This window comes from Bos grunniens, chromosome 2 (assembly GCF_055505025.1).
Source record: "Bos grunniens cultivar Pamir isolate PY7600 chromosome 2, Bosgru_T2T1.0, whole genome shotgun sequence".
Classification (NCBI taxonomy): Eukaryota; Metazoa; Chordata; class Mammalia; order Artiodactyla; family Bovidae; genus Bos; species Bos grunniens.
In genome coordinates this window covers 41,608,367-41,625,156 of record NC_141166.1, presented here as the reverse complement: position 1 = coordinate 41,625,156, position 16,790 = coordinate 41,608,367, and the positions used below count along the sequence as shown (strand labels likewise).

The following is a 16,790-nucleotide window of genomic DNA, read 5'->3' as shown; positions in this document are numbered from 1 at the left end:
AGCACACTGCACCCATGCCCACCGCAGCCCTGCTCATTTGTGAATGATACTTGGAACATCTGGAAGCATGTGAATAGTATTGGGAAGAGGAGGGAGGAGGAAACAGCATGAGTGCCTGGCTGGGAAGAGGTCAGCCAAAGTTGTGCAGGGCAAGCATGAGCATGTCATTGGTGCAAACCCAAGCATCATTGATATTCTTTAATAGGAACATCTGGTGGAACCCCATGATGGGGGTCTTCATCGGCCTTGAGCTGGCCCACAACCATGCTGATGGTGCAGATGTCGGGTGTGGGCTGACAGTCCTCCGCTGTGATGCTGTGCTGGATTTTCTGGAATGGAAGGCTAGACAATGTCTCCAAAATGGCAGCTTTCCCCTGCAATTGCTGTCCCTCCCACGTGAGGCATGACACATCAATCCGAGGGGCTGGCAAGATGGCGGCCCTACTGATTTCTTCTTTAACCCATGGGTTATTTAGATGTGTATAGCTAAATTTTGAAATATTGGAACATTCCCTAGATGTCTTATTATGATCAATTTCTTATTTAATAATATTGTGGTCAGAGGACATACTCTGTACTTCCACCTTGGTGAATGCTCTGCGTGCATTTGAAAAGAATGTATCTTTGAGGTATCACAGTTATTATGTATATGGTTCTAAAATATCAATTAGTTATAGGACTGATAATAGTTTTCACAGTTTTCTATCTCATTACAGATTTTTGTCTATTAGTTTTGTTATTGACATAAAGGTGTCAAAACTTCCTATTTCTACCTTTTTAAATATAGAATCAGTTCTAATGAGGTGGATGAAACTGGAGCCTATTATACAGAGTGAAGTAACCCAGAAAGAAAAACACCAATACAGTATACTAATGCATATATATGGAATTTAGAAAGATGGTAACAATAACCCTGTATATGAGATAGCAAAAGAGACGCTGATGTATAAAACAGTCTTTTGGACTCTGTGGGAGAGGGAGAGGGTGGGATGATTTGGGAGAATGGCATTGAAACATGTATAATATCATATATGAAACGAGTAACCAGTCCAGGTTCGATGCACGATACTGGATGCTTGGGGCTGGTGCACTGGGACGACCCAGAGGGAAGGTAAGGGGAGGAAGGAGGGAGGAGGGTTCAGGATGGGGAACACGTGTATACCTGTGGCAGATTCATGCTGATATATGGTAAAACCAATACAATATTGTAAAGTTAAAAAATAAAATTAAAAAAAAGAAAAAATATATAGATAGATTTCTCAATTTTTTCTTTGCTTCTCTTGGCTTTTGGTCCATGTATTTCGAATCTATCTTGTTAGGTGCATGCTTATTATGTCTTCTTGATGATTTGACCCTTTTGTCGTTAAGTAACATCCCTCTGGTATCTCCTTGATCTTGAAACCTATTTTGTCTGATATGATTATTAGCCATATAGCCATTGTTATGCTTAATGTTTACATTTTTATCTGATAGCACATTTTTACTTTTCACCTATTTTTGTCTTTATATTTAAAGTAGGTTTCTTGCAAAAATCGAGTTGTATCCTGTACTTTTAATCCAGTCTGGCAATCTTTGTCTTTTAATGGGATAGTTTAATTTAAAATTAATATAGCTTTGTGATACAGTTGGATCTGAATTAACCATATTGCTATTTGTTTCTGATTGTTGCATTTACTCTTTGTTTTTCTGTCCATTCTTTGATGACTCCCATTGGCTAAATTGATTATAATTTTTTTTTTTGCTTAAATTTATTCCCCTATTGACTTTTTATGTGAGCATTTTTGGCTGTTTGCTCTATATATTACAGTATGAATCTTTCACTTAACAGAGTCTATCTTTGAACAATATTTAAATTACATCTTGCAAAGTGTAAAGAACCCTACATTGGTGTAAAGAAACTTAATTCCCTCCTCTAATTCTTTATGTTCTTATGGTTAAAAACTTTACTTTTACAAATGCTCTAAGTCCCAATATATATTGTTACTACTTTTGCTTTAGACAATAAATAGTAATGTATGTGTGTGCATTATATGTAGATAGAATGATCTCAACATATTTACCATTTCAGCTGCTCCTCATTCTTCCTTGTGGTTCCTCAGAGGTGATTTCTCTCAATTCTCCTGCCATGTCCCAGCCTTCTGAACACTAACCCCTAGAATTTAGTGAAGAACTGAGGGAAAGAGTTGCTAACAGTGCATACTTAATCCTTGGGTTTTATTTTTTGATTATTATTATGAAATAGTATTTATTTATTGTTTCTATCTCCTATGGTCCCTCTGATTTAGAAGACAATTTGCGTATAATTTATACAAATTACATACATTCTCAGTCAATTCAGAACAAGTTTGAAATTATTGCATTGTACGTTTGTCTTCTAGATCCTTGGGTTTTAAATCTACTGTGCCAATCTACAGAAGGCCATTCAAAGCTTATTTAGATTTTGCCTTTTTTTCCTTAACCCTGCCTATATCAGACTTTCCCACTTTTATCACTCTGCCAGGGAGGAACAAAGTCATGGCTCTCTTTTCTCCTAGGAGAGGTTATCACTTTCTGGAACTTAGAGCTTATTTAGATTTCTATGTAAACACACACTGCAGAAAAATACAGTTTGATTCCACTTATACTTGTTCCACTTATAAGATAGCTGGAATAGACAAATTCATAGAGTCAGAAAGTACATTGTTAGATGCCAGGGGCCAGGGAGTGAGGGGTTGGGGGCTTAGGGTCTAATGGGGATGGGGTTTCGGTGTAAGAAGGTGAAAAACTTGGGAGACAGGTGATGGTGAGAGTTGCACAGCAGTGTGTACTTAGTGCCGCTGAGCTGCACAGTCAACTGTGGTTAAAATGGTGTGTCATGTGACTTTCACCCAATTAAAAAATTAACCGAAAAAAGAAGCAAACACCTACAGCCATGATTTAGGAAGTTCTCTGGCTCTGTCTCCTGAGAAATCTGTATGCAGGTCAAGAAGTAACAGTTAGAACTGGACATGGAACAACAAACTGATTCCAAATCGGGAACGGAGTACGCCAAGATGGCATATTGTCACCCTGCTTATTTAACTTATATGCAAAGTACATCGTAAGAAATGATGGGCTGGATGAAGCACAAGCTGGAATCAAGATTTCCAGGAGAAATATCAATAACTTCAGATATGCAGATGACACCTCCGTTGTGGCAGAAAGCAAAGAAGAACTAGAGACTCCTGATGAAAGTGAAAGAGGAGAGTGAAAAAGTTGGCTTAAAACTCAACATTCAGAAAGATAAGATCATCCGGTCCCATCACTTCATGGCAAATAGATGAGGAAACAATGGAAACAGTGAGAGACTTTATTTTCTTGGGCTCCAAAATCACTGCAGATGGTGACTGCAGCCATGAAATTAAAAGATGCTTGCTACTTGGAAGAAAAGCTATGACCAACCTAGATAGCATATTAAAAAGCAGAGATAATACTTCACCAACAAAGGTCCATCTAGTCAAAGCTATGGTTTTTCCAGTGGTCATGTATGGATGTGAGAGTTGGACTATAAAGAAAGCTGGGTGCCGAAGAATTGATGCTTTTGAACTGTGGTGTTGGAGAAGACTCTTGAGAGTCCCTTGGACTTTGAGGAGATCCAACCAGTCCATCCTAAAGGAAATCAGTCCTGATTTCATTGGAAGGACTGATGCTGAAGCTGAAACTCCAATACTTTGGCCACCTGATGCGAAGAGCTGACTCGTTTGAAACAACCCTGATGCTGGAAAAGATTGAGGGCAGGAGGAGAAAGGGACGACAGAGGATGAGATGGTTGGATGGCATCACCGACTCAGTGGACATGAGTTTGGGTAAACTCTGGGAGTTGGTGATAGACAGGGAGGCCTGGCATACTGTGGTTCATAGGGTTGCAAAGAGTCAGACACAACTGAGCGACTGAACTGAACAATCTCCATGAAACTTAGTGTTAGCCCTGTGACTTTTCTGATCACTTTCAGTTAATAAAAAGTTCTTATAGTAAGCCATTCAAATGTTCATTCCAATATAATAAGAAATCCTTAAAATTTTATTTCTCCCCTCTCTCACTTCTGGCTCACTGCAGGCTGGAGAGATGGGGCAGGAGAGTACCACTGGCTTTCTCTAACATTCCTCTTATCTTTCTAACCTGATCTCAGACTCTTGCAAGGTGGGAAGAGTAGGGAGAGAGGAGTGAGGTAGCAGAAATACCTATTTGACCAACACCACTTTTGACTGTAGTAGACTTTTTAACTTCATTCTGCCTTGAGATCATTCACAAGTTTTTTGGAAACACGCATCTGTCTCTCTCATGACCAGGGGATATCTCACCTGATTTACCTTCTATTAAGGTATATCTATTTCTATTCCAACTGGTCTTTCATACTTTCCTCAGCCCTTATGACTTAATTTTTGCTGTGATTTTTTTCTTTCTTCTTTCAAAGAGGGAAAAGCTCTATACAGTTAGCAAAAACAAGACCGGGAGCTGACTGTGTCTCAGGTCATGACTCCTTATTGCCAAATTCAGACTTAAATTGAATAAAGTGGGGAAACCACTAGACCATTCAGGTATGACCTAAATCAAATCCTTTATGACTATACAGTGGAAGTGAGAAATAGATTTAAGGGACTAGATCTGATAGACAGAGTGCCTGATGAACTGTGGATGGAGGTTCATGACATTGTACAGGAAAGAGGAATCAAGACCATCCCCAAGAAAAAGAAATGGGTGGCCAAAGTATTGCAGTTTCAGCTTCAGCATCAGTCCATCCAATGAACACCCAGGACTGATCTCCTTTAGGATGGACTGGTTGGATCTCCTCTCAGTCCAAGGGACTTGCAAGAGTCTTCTCCAACACCACAGTTCAAAAGTACCAGCTCTTCGGCACTCAGCTTTCTTTATAGTCCAACTCTCATATCCATACATGACCACTGGAAAAACCATAGCTTTGACTAGACCGACCTTTGTTGGCAAAATAATGTCTCCGTTTTTTAATATGCTATCTAGGTTGGTCATAGCTTTTCTTCCAAGGAACAAGCATCTTTTAATTTCATGGCTGCAGTCGCCATGTGCAGTGATTTTGGAGCCAAAAATTAAAGTCTCTCACTGTTTCCATTGTTTTCCCATCTATTTGCCATGAAGTGATGGGTCTGGATGCCATGATCTTATTTTTCTGAATGTTCAGCTTTAAACCAACTTTTTCCCTCTCCTCTTTCACTTTCATCAAGAGGCTCTTTAGTTCTTCGATTTCTGCCATAAGGGTGGTATCATCTGCCTATCTGAGGTTATTGATATTTCTCCTGGCAAATGCATGTGCAATAAGGAAGTAAAAATTATAGCTTATTCTTTCAAAGAGCTTGGCTGTGAAGAGAAGAGAAGGCAGGAGCTAGAACTGGATGCAGGATTGAGAAGTGACACTTTATTTTTTTGTAGCAGAGTCATGACTAGTCCATAATTTGTGTAAGGCGGTGGTGGGGTTGAGGACACAGTGCTCCAGAATATGGCACCTTGGCATGTTCAATATTTTAAACTAAGAGAGTTTGAGAGAACAGAAGAAACAGGAATTTTACTTTGACTTTCTCCCCTGAGATAGGTCATAAAACCCTCAGGCGAGAGGTACCCTCCCTAGACCCAGAGGAAAAGAACATCTTTATCTGTGAAGACAAAGTGGATGCTGAGAAGAATCCTAACAAAGAGGGCTTGCTATATTTCCTCCAGTTTATTATGCATACCTCATACTCTCCGACCTGTCACCTTTCTACATGACTGCCCACTCTTCATCAATCCTAGCACAAAAAAACACTTTTTCTTCAGGTCCTCATTTTCTTATGAAGCTTCCTGTGTCATAAAACATAAAACTTCCATTAAATAAATGTGTATACTTTTCTCTTGTTACTCTGTCTTGGACAGTACACACCCAAGGCCCTTAAGAGGATGGAGGAACACTTTTCTCCCCTACAGCTACTGTATTGAGCTGTGACACGTATAACTATCCAGGTATCTGTTGACAGCCACTGGTTTACAGGAAGCTGAGGACCCTCCTGGGAAGCTGAGCTGTAACCACAATGGGAATTCAGACACATATAGACATGCCTAGCAGATGGGTTTTGACTGGAGGTGGGCAAGCAGAGGCTTCCCTGGTGGCTCAGATGGTAAAAAATTTGCCTTCTATGTAGGAGACCAGGGTTCCCTTCCTGGGTTGGGAAGATCCCCTGGAGGAGGGAATGGCAACCCACTCCAGTATTCTTGCCTGGAGAATTCCATGGACAGAGGAGCCTGGTGGGCTACAGCCCATGGGGTCACAAGCAGAGCCTGGAATATTAGACAGCACTGCCCCCAAAAGAGGACTCTAAAGAGTTTGTTCTGAGTATGTTATTCACATAGAAAAGAATGTGCACGGGGTCCCTGGTGTTGCTCAAGCATCATGTGTGTAGAGGACATGCTTGCTCTGGGGCTTCTTAACAGACACTAGGGCAGAGGAGTGGAAGCAATTACCTTCCCCTCTGTTTGCACATCACAACTGTCCAGACATCATGCAGTGTGATGGGGCTAGAGTCCATTTTGAGAACATTTGTGGGCAGAACCCTCAGGGGAACTCTGCACCCCAACATGAAGCCCTAGCTCAGCTGAGGGGAGGCCGGCAATAAGCCATACTGAAGATTCAACAGGAGTCTTGAGGGGCTACTGAGCCCAGGGCAGCCATGCTAGGACCTCACCAGTGGTGGCTGATAGAACCTCAACACAGGGTCTGGCAGTGGTTTGGCAGAGGCAGGTCTCCAGCTAGGTGGCAGCAAGGAACAAACACACCTTTTTTAAGAACGCAAGTAAGACCCTCTTCCTCCCATTTGGGAATCTCAGATATACCTAGAGGCAGAAGTAGGTGGAGGTTGGGGTTAGGAAACTTGTTAAGGTGCAGGAAAATGTTTGTAACCAATGGGTTATTTTTTACTTTGTGCAATCTGGGTTTAATCTGAAATTTGATGAAGGCTACAAAGGTCTGTCTAGTCAAGGCTATGGTTTTTCCAGTGGTCGTTTATGGATATGAGAGTTGGACTGTGAAGAAAGCTGAGTGCTGAAGAATTGATGCTTTTGAACTGTGGTGCTGGAAGGACTCTTGCGAGTCCCTTGGATTGCAAGGAGACCCAACCAGTCCATTCTAAAGGAGATCAGCCCTGGGTGTTCTTTGGAAGGACTGATGCTGAGGCTTAAACTCCAATACTTTGGCCACCTCATGCAAAGAGTTGACTCATTGGAAAAGACCCTGATGCTGGGAGGGATTGGGGGCAGGAGGAGAAGGGGATGACAGAGGATGAGATGGCTGGCATCACCGACTCCATGCACATGAGTTTGAGTGAACTCCAGGAGTTGGTGATGGACAGGGAGGCCTGGCGTGCTGCGATTCATGGGATCACAAAGAGTTGGACACGACTGAGCGACTGAATTGAACTGAAGAGCATTTATTTTGCTTTATATTAAAATTTATTTATAAATTAGTGTGTATGTGCGTGTGTGTGTGTATTTGTGTGTGTGTGTAAGAGAGATGTATATGTTTACTATTGAGTAATTAAGAGGAAGAGCTTGAACTTAAGATAAAAGTGAGGGTGAAAATAAACCAATTTTTTTCAGGTTTGGTCCCCAATTAATTGGGGGATAATGATAAACAACTAGGATAAGAGAAGAGCACTGTTTCTGTTTTTACTGAGTCAAGAGGGGAGATGTTGAAATGGAAATGGATTTTCAACATGGAGTGCACTTGCTCCTTGTAGACAGAGGCTATCTCATTTGTTGAGAGGTGAGAAAGGTGAAAGTAATCTGGGTGTCTTGAGGAGAACCATGAGGTCTTAACCATTCTTTCAGGGGAATTGCAGTTGACTAGAGTCAGACATGACTGAAGCGACTTAGAGTAGCAGCAGCAGATAACTAGGGGCTTCTCTGATAGGTCAGCGGTAAAGAACCCACCTGCCAATCCAGGAGACTTAAGAGACACAGGTTTAATCCTTGGGTTGGGAAGATCCCCTAGAGGAGGAAACGGCAACCCATTCCAGAAGTCTTGCCTGGAGAATTCCATGGACAGAGGAGCCTGATTGTCTACAGTCAAAGAGTCAGACACAACTGTTGTGACCTAGCACACACTCAGACAGCTACAGAAGATTGCTGAGTGGTGCCGGGGACCCCACTGGAATTGAAGACCATGAATTTGAACTGACATAGTCTTCCTTTGACCCCCTCTATCTCTGGGTTAGGTGCCCTCCTATGGGTTTTCTCTGTAATTCCATCCTGAAGATCCTTATCTCATGATGGTGTGAATGTTGAGCTTTCCTGCCCCATCAGACATTATTCTCTAAGAGGGAGTAGATCCAGCTTCATTTACTGTTACATTCTTCTGAGCCAACTATAGATTCTTCTAGTGTTTTTAGTGCATTCTAGATGCTCAATAAATACTAATTAATAAGCATCAGCAAGATGGTAGCTATGAGGCTTCACCCATAGCTCTCAGAAGGCAGAGTAGAAAAGCAAAGGAATTAAATAAATGATCTAGCATTATAAAGAGGTTTGCAGGGTGGTGTCACCTGGGGTGAAGATGTTAAGGATGCTCGCAGGAGCCTTGTTGACACAATGTTCCAGAAGGGCTGGGTTGGGTAAGATGTGAGAGGTGGTGCCTGTCAAGATAGGGGAGAGGTCTGGGGTGAGGCCAAGGGAGTGGAGGGCTTATGGGAAGCATTAGGGTTGAGGCAGGGCTGGGATGTGACCTTGCCAGGTCTAAAAGTGCTTCTGGCCTTACAGTTCTACTTCTCAGAGCATTCCTCACAATCCAATGGGAACCTCCCATCCATCAAGGATAAGGAGGGGAGAAAAATCTAAACAATAGATAGATTCTACTTGGGAAGTAGATTTGTGAGTGGGAGAAGGGAATGGACATTAGAACTTGGTTTTTAAATGACAACATTGACATTAAATTTGTACAGATACTTTTTTAAGGTAGTGAAAATAAGATTTGCACTGTCATGTGGTTAAAGGTTGAAAGCTTTTGGTCACTGTTATCCTGGTTTGGAAAGCAGAGGCCACACCCAAGTGATCTTTGTAGACCCTGGGCCTGGCAAATAGGATATTGTCCAGAAGGCTGACATTGCCATGAAGTCTCGAGGTCTTGCATTCATTTATTTTACTAGTAATTAGAACCTACTTCCAAGGACATCCCAATCAGTTAAATTTACATGCCTGTTTTAACAGTCTTTTTTGAGCTACTTAAGAGTTTCCTATTCCTTTTGCCTCTGCCATTGAGAGACTAGGCTTCCCTAGTAGCTCAGTTGGTAAAGAATCTGCCTGCAATGCAGGAGACCCAGGTTCGATTCCTGGGTCTGGAAGATCTCCTGGAGAAGGAAAACGGCAACTCATTCCAGTATTCTTGCCTGGATAAATCCATGGACAGAGAAGCCTGGCAAGCTACAGAGAAGCCTGGCAAGCTACTATCCATGGGATATAAGAATCAGACATGACTTAGTGACTAAACCACCACCATGCCATTTAGATAACCCAGAGAAGATCTGGGAACTTTATAAGGAGGGAAAACTCACAGGTTCAGGAAGACTGCATTAAGACTAAGGACTGAGGGACTTCCCTGGTGGTAAAGTGGTTAAGAATCTGCCTTGCAATGCAGGGAACATGGGTTGAATCTCTAGTTTGGGAACTAATTTCCCACAGGCTGTGTGGGAACTAAGACCCTGCTGCAACTACTGAGCCTGTGAACCTCAACTAGAGAGCCCTCGTGCTGAGCTAAGACCCAACACAGCTAAGTAAACAGATAAATAAATAACCGAAACTAAGGACTGCTGGGATAATTGAATTTCACATCACTCTAACAGTGACTGAATACTCTGTGGAAGACAGTGAACAAGGGAAAACAGATACTCTTCCTGCTCTCAAAAAGTTTAAAGTCAGAGAATGATGAAAATGAATCAAAGACCTATAAGAGAAAACAGAGCTGTGAAGGAATCAGAAGAAAGATGGAAAGGCAGTGGAAATTTAGAAAGGAGAAAGAAACTACTGTCTGTGATACATAAAGAGCTTTCACTAATTATACTATTACAAACAACTGTATATTAGTAACATATTTTATATTTCTGAATTGTACATTTGTAATAAAAATATGGTATTAAATTATAAAAAGAGAAGTCAGTTCATAGGATGCCATACCAATTACAAAGAATATAACTAACATGTTATTTGAAATTAATGCTTGGAAATCAAGAAGCACTATAATAATTGAGAAAGGAGTTATTAAATGATAAAAGAATGTCACAATTTGATATTAATGTGGAGAAAAATCATTTAAATTCATGTCTCTTCCCTATGTGTGTGCTTAGTCACTCAGTCGTGTCCAACTCTGCAGCCCCATGGACCATAGCCCACCAGGCTCCTCTGTCCATGGGATTCTCCAGGTAAGATTACTGAAGTGGGTTTCCATTCCCTCCTCCAGGAGATCTTCACAAAACAGGGATCAAACCTGTGTCTCTTTCACTAGCTCCACCTGGGAAGAAGCCTAATCCCTAAAATCTCATTAATTTCAAATGAATTAATGAGTTAAGTGGTGGCAAAATTAGAAGAAAATAAAAGTGTATTTCTCCCACCTACAAAGAAGAAATATGTGTCTATTAAATTACACATTTTACCTCATTTAAGAGAATAAATATAGGAGATATGACACATTTCTCTCAGAATGAAAAAATTGTAGGACTAATATATGATAGAAAGTGAAAGTGAAGTTGCTCAGTCGTGTCCGACTCTTTGCTACTCTGTGGACTGTAGCCCACCAGGCTCCTCTGTCCATGGGATTTTCCAGGCAAGAATACTGGAGTGGGTTGCCATATATGCTAGAAACTTACTGTTAAAAATAGAGAAATTATATATATATATATTCCATGCATGCTAAGACACTTCAGTCCTGTCCAACTCTGTGCGACCCTATGGACTGTAGCCTGCCAGGTTCCTCTGTTTGTGGGATTCTCCAGGCAAGAATACTGGAGTGGGTCACCATTTCCTTCTCCAGGGGAACTTCCCAACCCAGGGATCAAACCCATGTCTCTCGTGTGTCCTGCACTGGCAGGTGGGTTCTTTACCACTACAGCCACCTGGGAAGCCCCATACAAAGTCAATATTTGAAATGTAGTGGCTTCAAATGATAACCATTTATTTGACACTTGAGTCCATGGGTTTGGACTGGCTCAGCGATCCTTCTGCCTGTCTCTACCAACTTACTCTGGCATCTATGGTCTGGCCTCTAAGGGATGGCGAGCTGTCAGCTGGAGCCGTGGGGTCCCATGCTCTCATCATCTGAAAGTCTAGTCAAGCTTTCTGCACATATGGCAGAAAGTTTCCAAGTGAAGCCAGAGGGCAAACTCCGAAGCACATGCATTTGGCATGTATCTTGCTTACACTACATTGGCTACCATATGAACCAAAGGAGTCCCACGGTCAGTCTCAGAGCCAGTGACCCGGGGGCACTACTGAAGTATGGAAGTGGGGAAGGGGCAGGTTTGTGACCATTTTTACCATGCATCGGTGATTGGTAAAGGAGACTGCTTAGCTACGGAGAATAGCAGGTCATCACGTAGAAACTTTACCTTGTTACTGGTGATCAAAGAAGCATACATTCTTTAAAGAAGAGTAAAAAATAAAGACCTTTAGTCTTCATTTTGTAGAGAAGGAAACTGAGGCCCAAAGCCTTGGTAAGATGGTGCCACGGGTGACTTCCCAGCCTGCAGACAAAGCAGGGTCGCTGATGTCAAGCCCAGCAGTAAAAGGGAAACTTGGGCTCGCCCTTATTCTGCCATGTCCAATGGTGTAATTTTGTATAGTATCTCTAAGCCTCAGCTTATTTCCATAAAATTGAAAAACAGCTACCTCACAGATTATGAAGATTAAATGAGATCATGTGAAAATACTCTACACTGGCTCAGTTCACACTTCTTCCTTCCCATGTTTCTGATGCAGTCTTGTAAAAGCAGCAAAAAAGCAAAGTAAAACAAAAAGCCCAAACAAAGCAATCAGCAAAGAAATAAATAAAACAATTTATTGAAGCAATTGCCAAGAAGCAATTGCTACATCTGTGTATAAGTGGGGACTTCATACAGTTATTGATTCCACAATTATTGGGTGCCCCTCTGGGCAGGACACTCTGTGAAGCACTGGAAATAAGTGATGAACAGAAAAAGGCCTCATGGAGCTTAGAGTCTGATGTGAGAGTTAGACAACAACCAAATCATCATATCAATAAATTGCATCCTTAATTAAGTGACAAAATTACATCCTTAATTAATGTTACAAAGGATTCTTGGTTATTGCTCATACAAGAGCATATAATAGGAAGATAGGATCCAGTTGAGAGTAGGAGGGGGCAAGAAAGACCTTCAGAAAGGAATGGGTTGAGGTATTAAGTGGACACTGTGAAGAAAGCTGAGTGCCGAAGAATTGATGGTTTTGAACTGTGGTGTTGGAGAAGACTCTTGAGAGTCCCTTGGACTGCAAGGAGATCCAACCAGTCCATCCTAAAGGAGATCAGTCCTGGGTGTTCTTTGGAAGGACTGATGCTAAAGCTGAAACTCCAATACTTTGGCCAGCAGATGCGAAGAGTTGACTCATTGGGGTCAGTTCATGGGGTCGAAAAGAGTCGGGTACCACTGAGCAACTGAACTGAACTGAACTGAATGGATCACTGTCTAGACCAGGTAGGGTTATAAGAAAGTATCAAAAGACACTTTTCCTGCATGAATTGACAAGGAGATTATCTTAACCCTTAAAGCAATGGAAAATCATGGAAAAGTATGGCCAAAGTTGGGATTTCAAAAGGTTTCTCTGGGATTGGGGTAGAGAACAGACTGGCATGGAGAGGGAATGGCTGCAGGTAAATATAAATCAGAAGACTGTTGTAGCAATCTATAGTCTACCAAGTAGTTCAATTTTCCATAAAGTAACTGTTCAATTCAGTTCAGTTCAGTCGCTCAGTCGTGTCCAACTCTTTGCGACCCCATGAATCGCAGCACACTAGGCCTCCCTGTCCATCACCATCTCCCGGAGTTCACCCAGACTCATGTCCATCGAGTTGGTGATGCCATCCAGCCATCTCATCCTCTGTCGTCCCCTTCTCCTCCTGTCCCCAATCCCTCCCAGCATCAGAGTCTTTTCCAATGAGTCAACTCTTCGCATGAGGTGGCCAAAGTACTGGAGCTTCAGCTTTAGCATCATTCCTTCCAATGAACACCCAGGACTGATCTCCTTTAGGATGGACTGGTTGGATCTCCTTGCAGTCCAAGGGACTCTCAAGAGTCTTCTCCAACACCACAGTTCAAAACCATCAATTCTTCAGTGCTGAGCTTTCTTCACAGTCCAACTCTCACATCGATACATGACCACAGGGAAAACCATAGCCTTGACTAGACGGATCTTTGTTGAAAAGTAATGTCTCTGCTTTTGAATATGCTATCTAGGCTGGTCATAACTTTCCTTCCAAGGAGTAAGCGTCTTTCAATTTCATGGCTGCAATCACCATCTGCAGTGAGTTTGGAGCCCCCAAAGATAAAGTCTGACAGTGTTTCCACTGTTTCCCCATCTATTTCCCATGAAGTGATGGGACCAGATGCCATGATCTTCGTTTTCTGAATGTTGAGCTGTAAGCCAACTTTTTCACTCTCCTCTTTCACTTTAATCAAGAGGCTTTTGAGTTCCTCTTCACTTTCTGCCCTAAGGGTGGTGTCATCTGCATATCCGAAGTTATTGATATTTCTCCTGGCAATCTTGATTCCAGCTTGTGCTTCTTCCAGCCCAGCGTTTCTCATGATGTACTCTGCATATAAGTTAAATAAGCAGGGTGACAATATACAGCCTTGACATACTCCTTTTCCTATTTGGAACCAGTCTGTTGTTCCATGTCCAGTTCTAACTGTTGCTTCCTGACCTTCATATAGATTTCTCAAGAGGCAGGTCAACTGTAGACCTACTAATTCTATCTTGGTGAGTCCTAAGGAAATATACCCCAAATGACAGTACACTGATCAAAAATGATCAGTGACTAACATTATACTGATAATAATACATTTCAGAATGAATAAAGTTGATTAAATGAGTTTTAAAAAGCTGAGTCAGTGGTAAAATCCATATATGCTCTTTAAAAATTTTTTATTGAACTATAGTTGATATGCGGCTGCTAAGTTGCTTCAGTCGTGTCTGACTCTGCGACCCCAGAGATGGCAGCCAGCCAAGCTCCCCCGTCCCTGGGATTCCCCAGGCAAGAACACTGGAGTGGGTTGCCATTTCCTTCTCCATAGTTGATATATAATATGTTTAATTTCTACGTACAGCAAAGAGACTCAGTTATACATATATTTTTTTATTTGTATTTATACACATATATTCTTTTCATGAAGAAGGAAATGGCAACCCACTCCAGTGTTCTTGCCTGGAGAATCCCATGGACAGAGAAGCCTAGTAAGCTGCAGTCCATGGGGTCTCACAGAGTCAGACACAAGTGAAGCGACTTGGCAGCAGCAGCAGCAATTCTTTTCATATTCGTTTCCATTATGGTTTATCATGGGATTTTGAATATAGTTCCTTGTGCTCTATTGTAGGGTCTTGTTGTTTATCCGTCTTATGTATGGTAGTTTGCATCTGCTAATCCCAAACTCCCAGTCCTTCCCACTCCCACCCCACCTTCCCTTTGGCAACCACAAGTCTGTTCTCTGTCTATAAATCTGTTTTTGTTTCTTATTTTAGATTCCACTTTTAAGTGATATCCTATTGTATTTGTGGAGGGCAACAGAGTATGAGGTGTTTGGATGACATCACTGATTCAATGGACATGAACTTGGGCAAACTCTGGGAGATGGTGATGGACTGGGAGGCCTGGCGTGTTGCAGTCCATGGGGTCGCAAGGAGTGAGACACAACTTGGCAACTGAAGAACAACAACATGGTATTTCTCTTCCTTTTTCTGACTTAGTTTAAGCATGAAAATCTCTAGGTCCACCTCATATATAGTTCCAAAAACCAAGAAGCCATACTTACTTTATCATGATTAATTTTAGAAATCCATGTACTGCGGCCAGGTTGCCCCTGACCTCATGTTACACTCTAGGGAAACTAACTAACTGGGCTGTGCCATTTCAACATGAAGAGATCCTGCACAGCTTCTATGTACAGCAGGAAAGTATAAGGGATGTGAAGATGTAAAGTATAACACAATTTGAATCCAAATTATTGGCAGCACATGTATTACTACAGAAAACTCATGAACAAAGTTCAGAAGAGAAATTGAAATTGTTCTTCTGGCCTGGGTACTTGAAAGATTTAAGAGTAACTCTTGAGTTTAGCAGTAGGATTGGGAATAAACAGGCTCTCCAAAGAAGGCTGAGAGACTGCACTTCCTGTACCATATCTTTGTACTTGATCTGCTAGTCACACATTCCCAGAAGTAAGGCTGTAATACATAAATCCTCAATCCAAATGCTCAACTTTAGCATCATCATGGTAATAACTGTATGTTCCAAGTTTCTGGTACTTTATAGCATCTTTGTCCTACAATTGCAAAATGCCTGTGGAAAGTGATTGCACCTCAAATATTTCAGCTTAATAAAAAATGGAAGTCAGAGGTAGATCTGGAAAAAAATCAGTTATTTGGAAAGCAATTTGTAAAATGTTAGTGAAATTTGGTGACCCAAAATGAAATTTCAAGTTGTTGCTAAATCTCCTAGAATAAATTTAGACCACATTGAGTAATAATCAAATTTTCCTTTTCAGGGTAAAACTATAGCTTCATTAAAAAAAAATAAAGTTTTGAAGCTTTCTGGAAGACACAATAAAAGAACAAAGTTAATCTGCAACCTTAAACTATAGGAGAGAGTGTGGATCTTGGCAAAGATGGTTTTGGTTCAAATCCCTGCCCTTAGTTGGGCAAATCCCTTTGTACTTCTGAACTTTCATTTCTTCATGGGAAAACAGGGATAAGATGATTGCCTTTTAGGGTTGTTACGAAGTTGAAATGAGGCATTACACAAACCACTGAAAGTCGCTCAATCCTGTCCAACTCTTTACGTCCCCATGGACTATACAGTCCAAGGAATTCTCTAGGCCAGAATACTGGAGTGGGTAGCCTTTCCCTTCTCCAGGGGATCTTCCCAACCCAGGGATCGAACACAGTCTCCCACACTGCAGGCAGATTCTTTACCAGTTGAGCCACAAGGGAAACCCAAGAATACTGGAGTGGGTAGCCTATCCGTTCTCCAGTGGATCTTCCCAACCCAGGAATCGAATGGAGGTCTCCTGCATCGCAGGCAGATTCTTTACCAACTGAGCTATAAATTTAGACATCCCAATTCCTTCCCAAATGTTTCTTCTTATATGCAGACTTGAATGAGCTTCTTGGTGCATATTCTCCTTCTTTCCCAGGATAGCCAGCTTGATGATAACTCCTTTCCAGTATCAGAAGTTTCATCTCTTTACTAATAAAATTTGAACAGGCATCACAAAAGTCAGGGCTACTCCAGTTAAAACTTAGATTTGAGCTTCACCTTGCCTGTAGTTACTTGAAGATACCTGTAGCTAAATTAATCTCAATCAAATTCCTAATGAAGTGAGGCTTTTTAGTTGGTTTCCATCTAACCTTTTTATCTGTCCCAACATTCAACAGACCATAAAAACACTGAGTGTTATAAGGAAAAATTGGGAAAAGCTATGAAATGAATCACAAAAGTCATGAGACATCCACAGTGGAAAAATGAGACACTGTCTAGAGCACTGTTGTGGTTGTCTCC

The 16,790-nt window shown here is 41.5% G+C and overlaps 1 protein-coding gene across 1 annotated transcript in view; it reads left to right on the top strand.

Annotated features, from left to right (window-relative positions):
* The first annotated feature begins 227 nt into the window (after window positions 1-227).
* CPO (carboxypeptidase O) overlaps window positions 228-16,790 on the top strand; it is a 63,670-nt gene continuing 47,107 nt past the window's right edge. Inside the window, exon 1 of the mRNA XM_086323656.1 lies at window positions 228-286. Within this exon, the coding sequence (XP_086179782.1) occupies window positions 228-286 (59 nt within the window). The remainder of the gene's footprint in view (window positions 287-16,790) is intronic.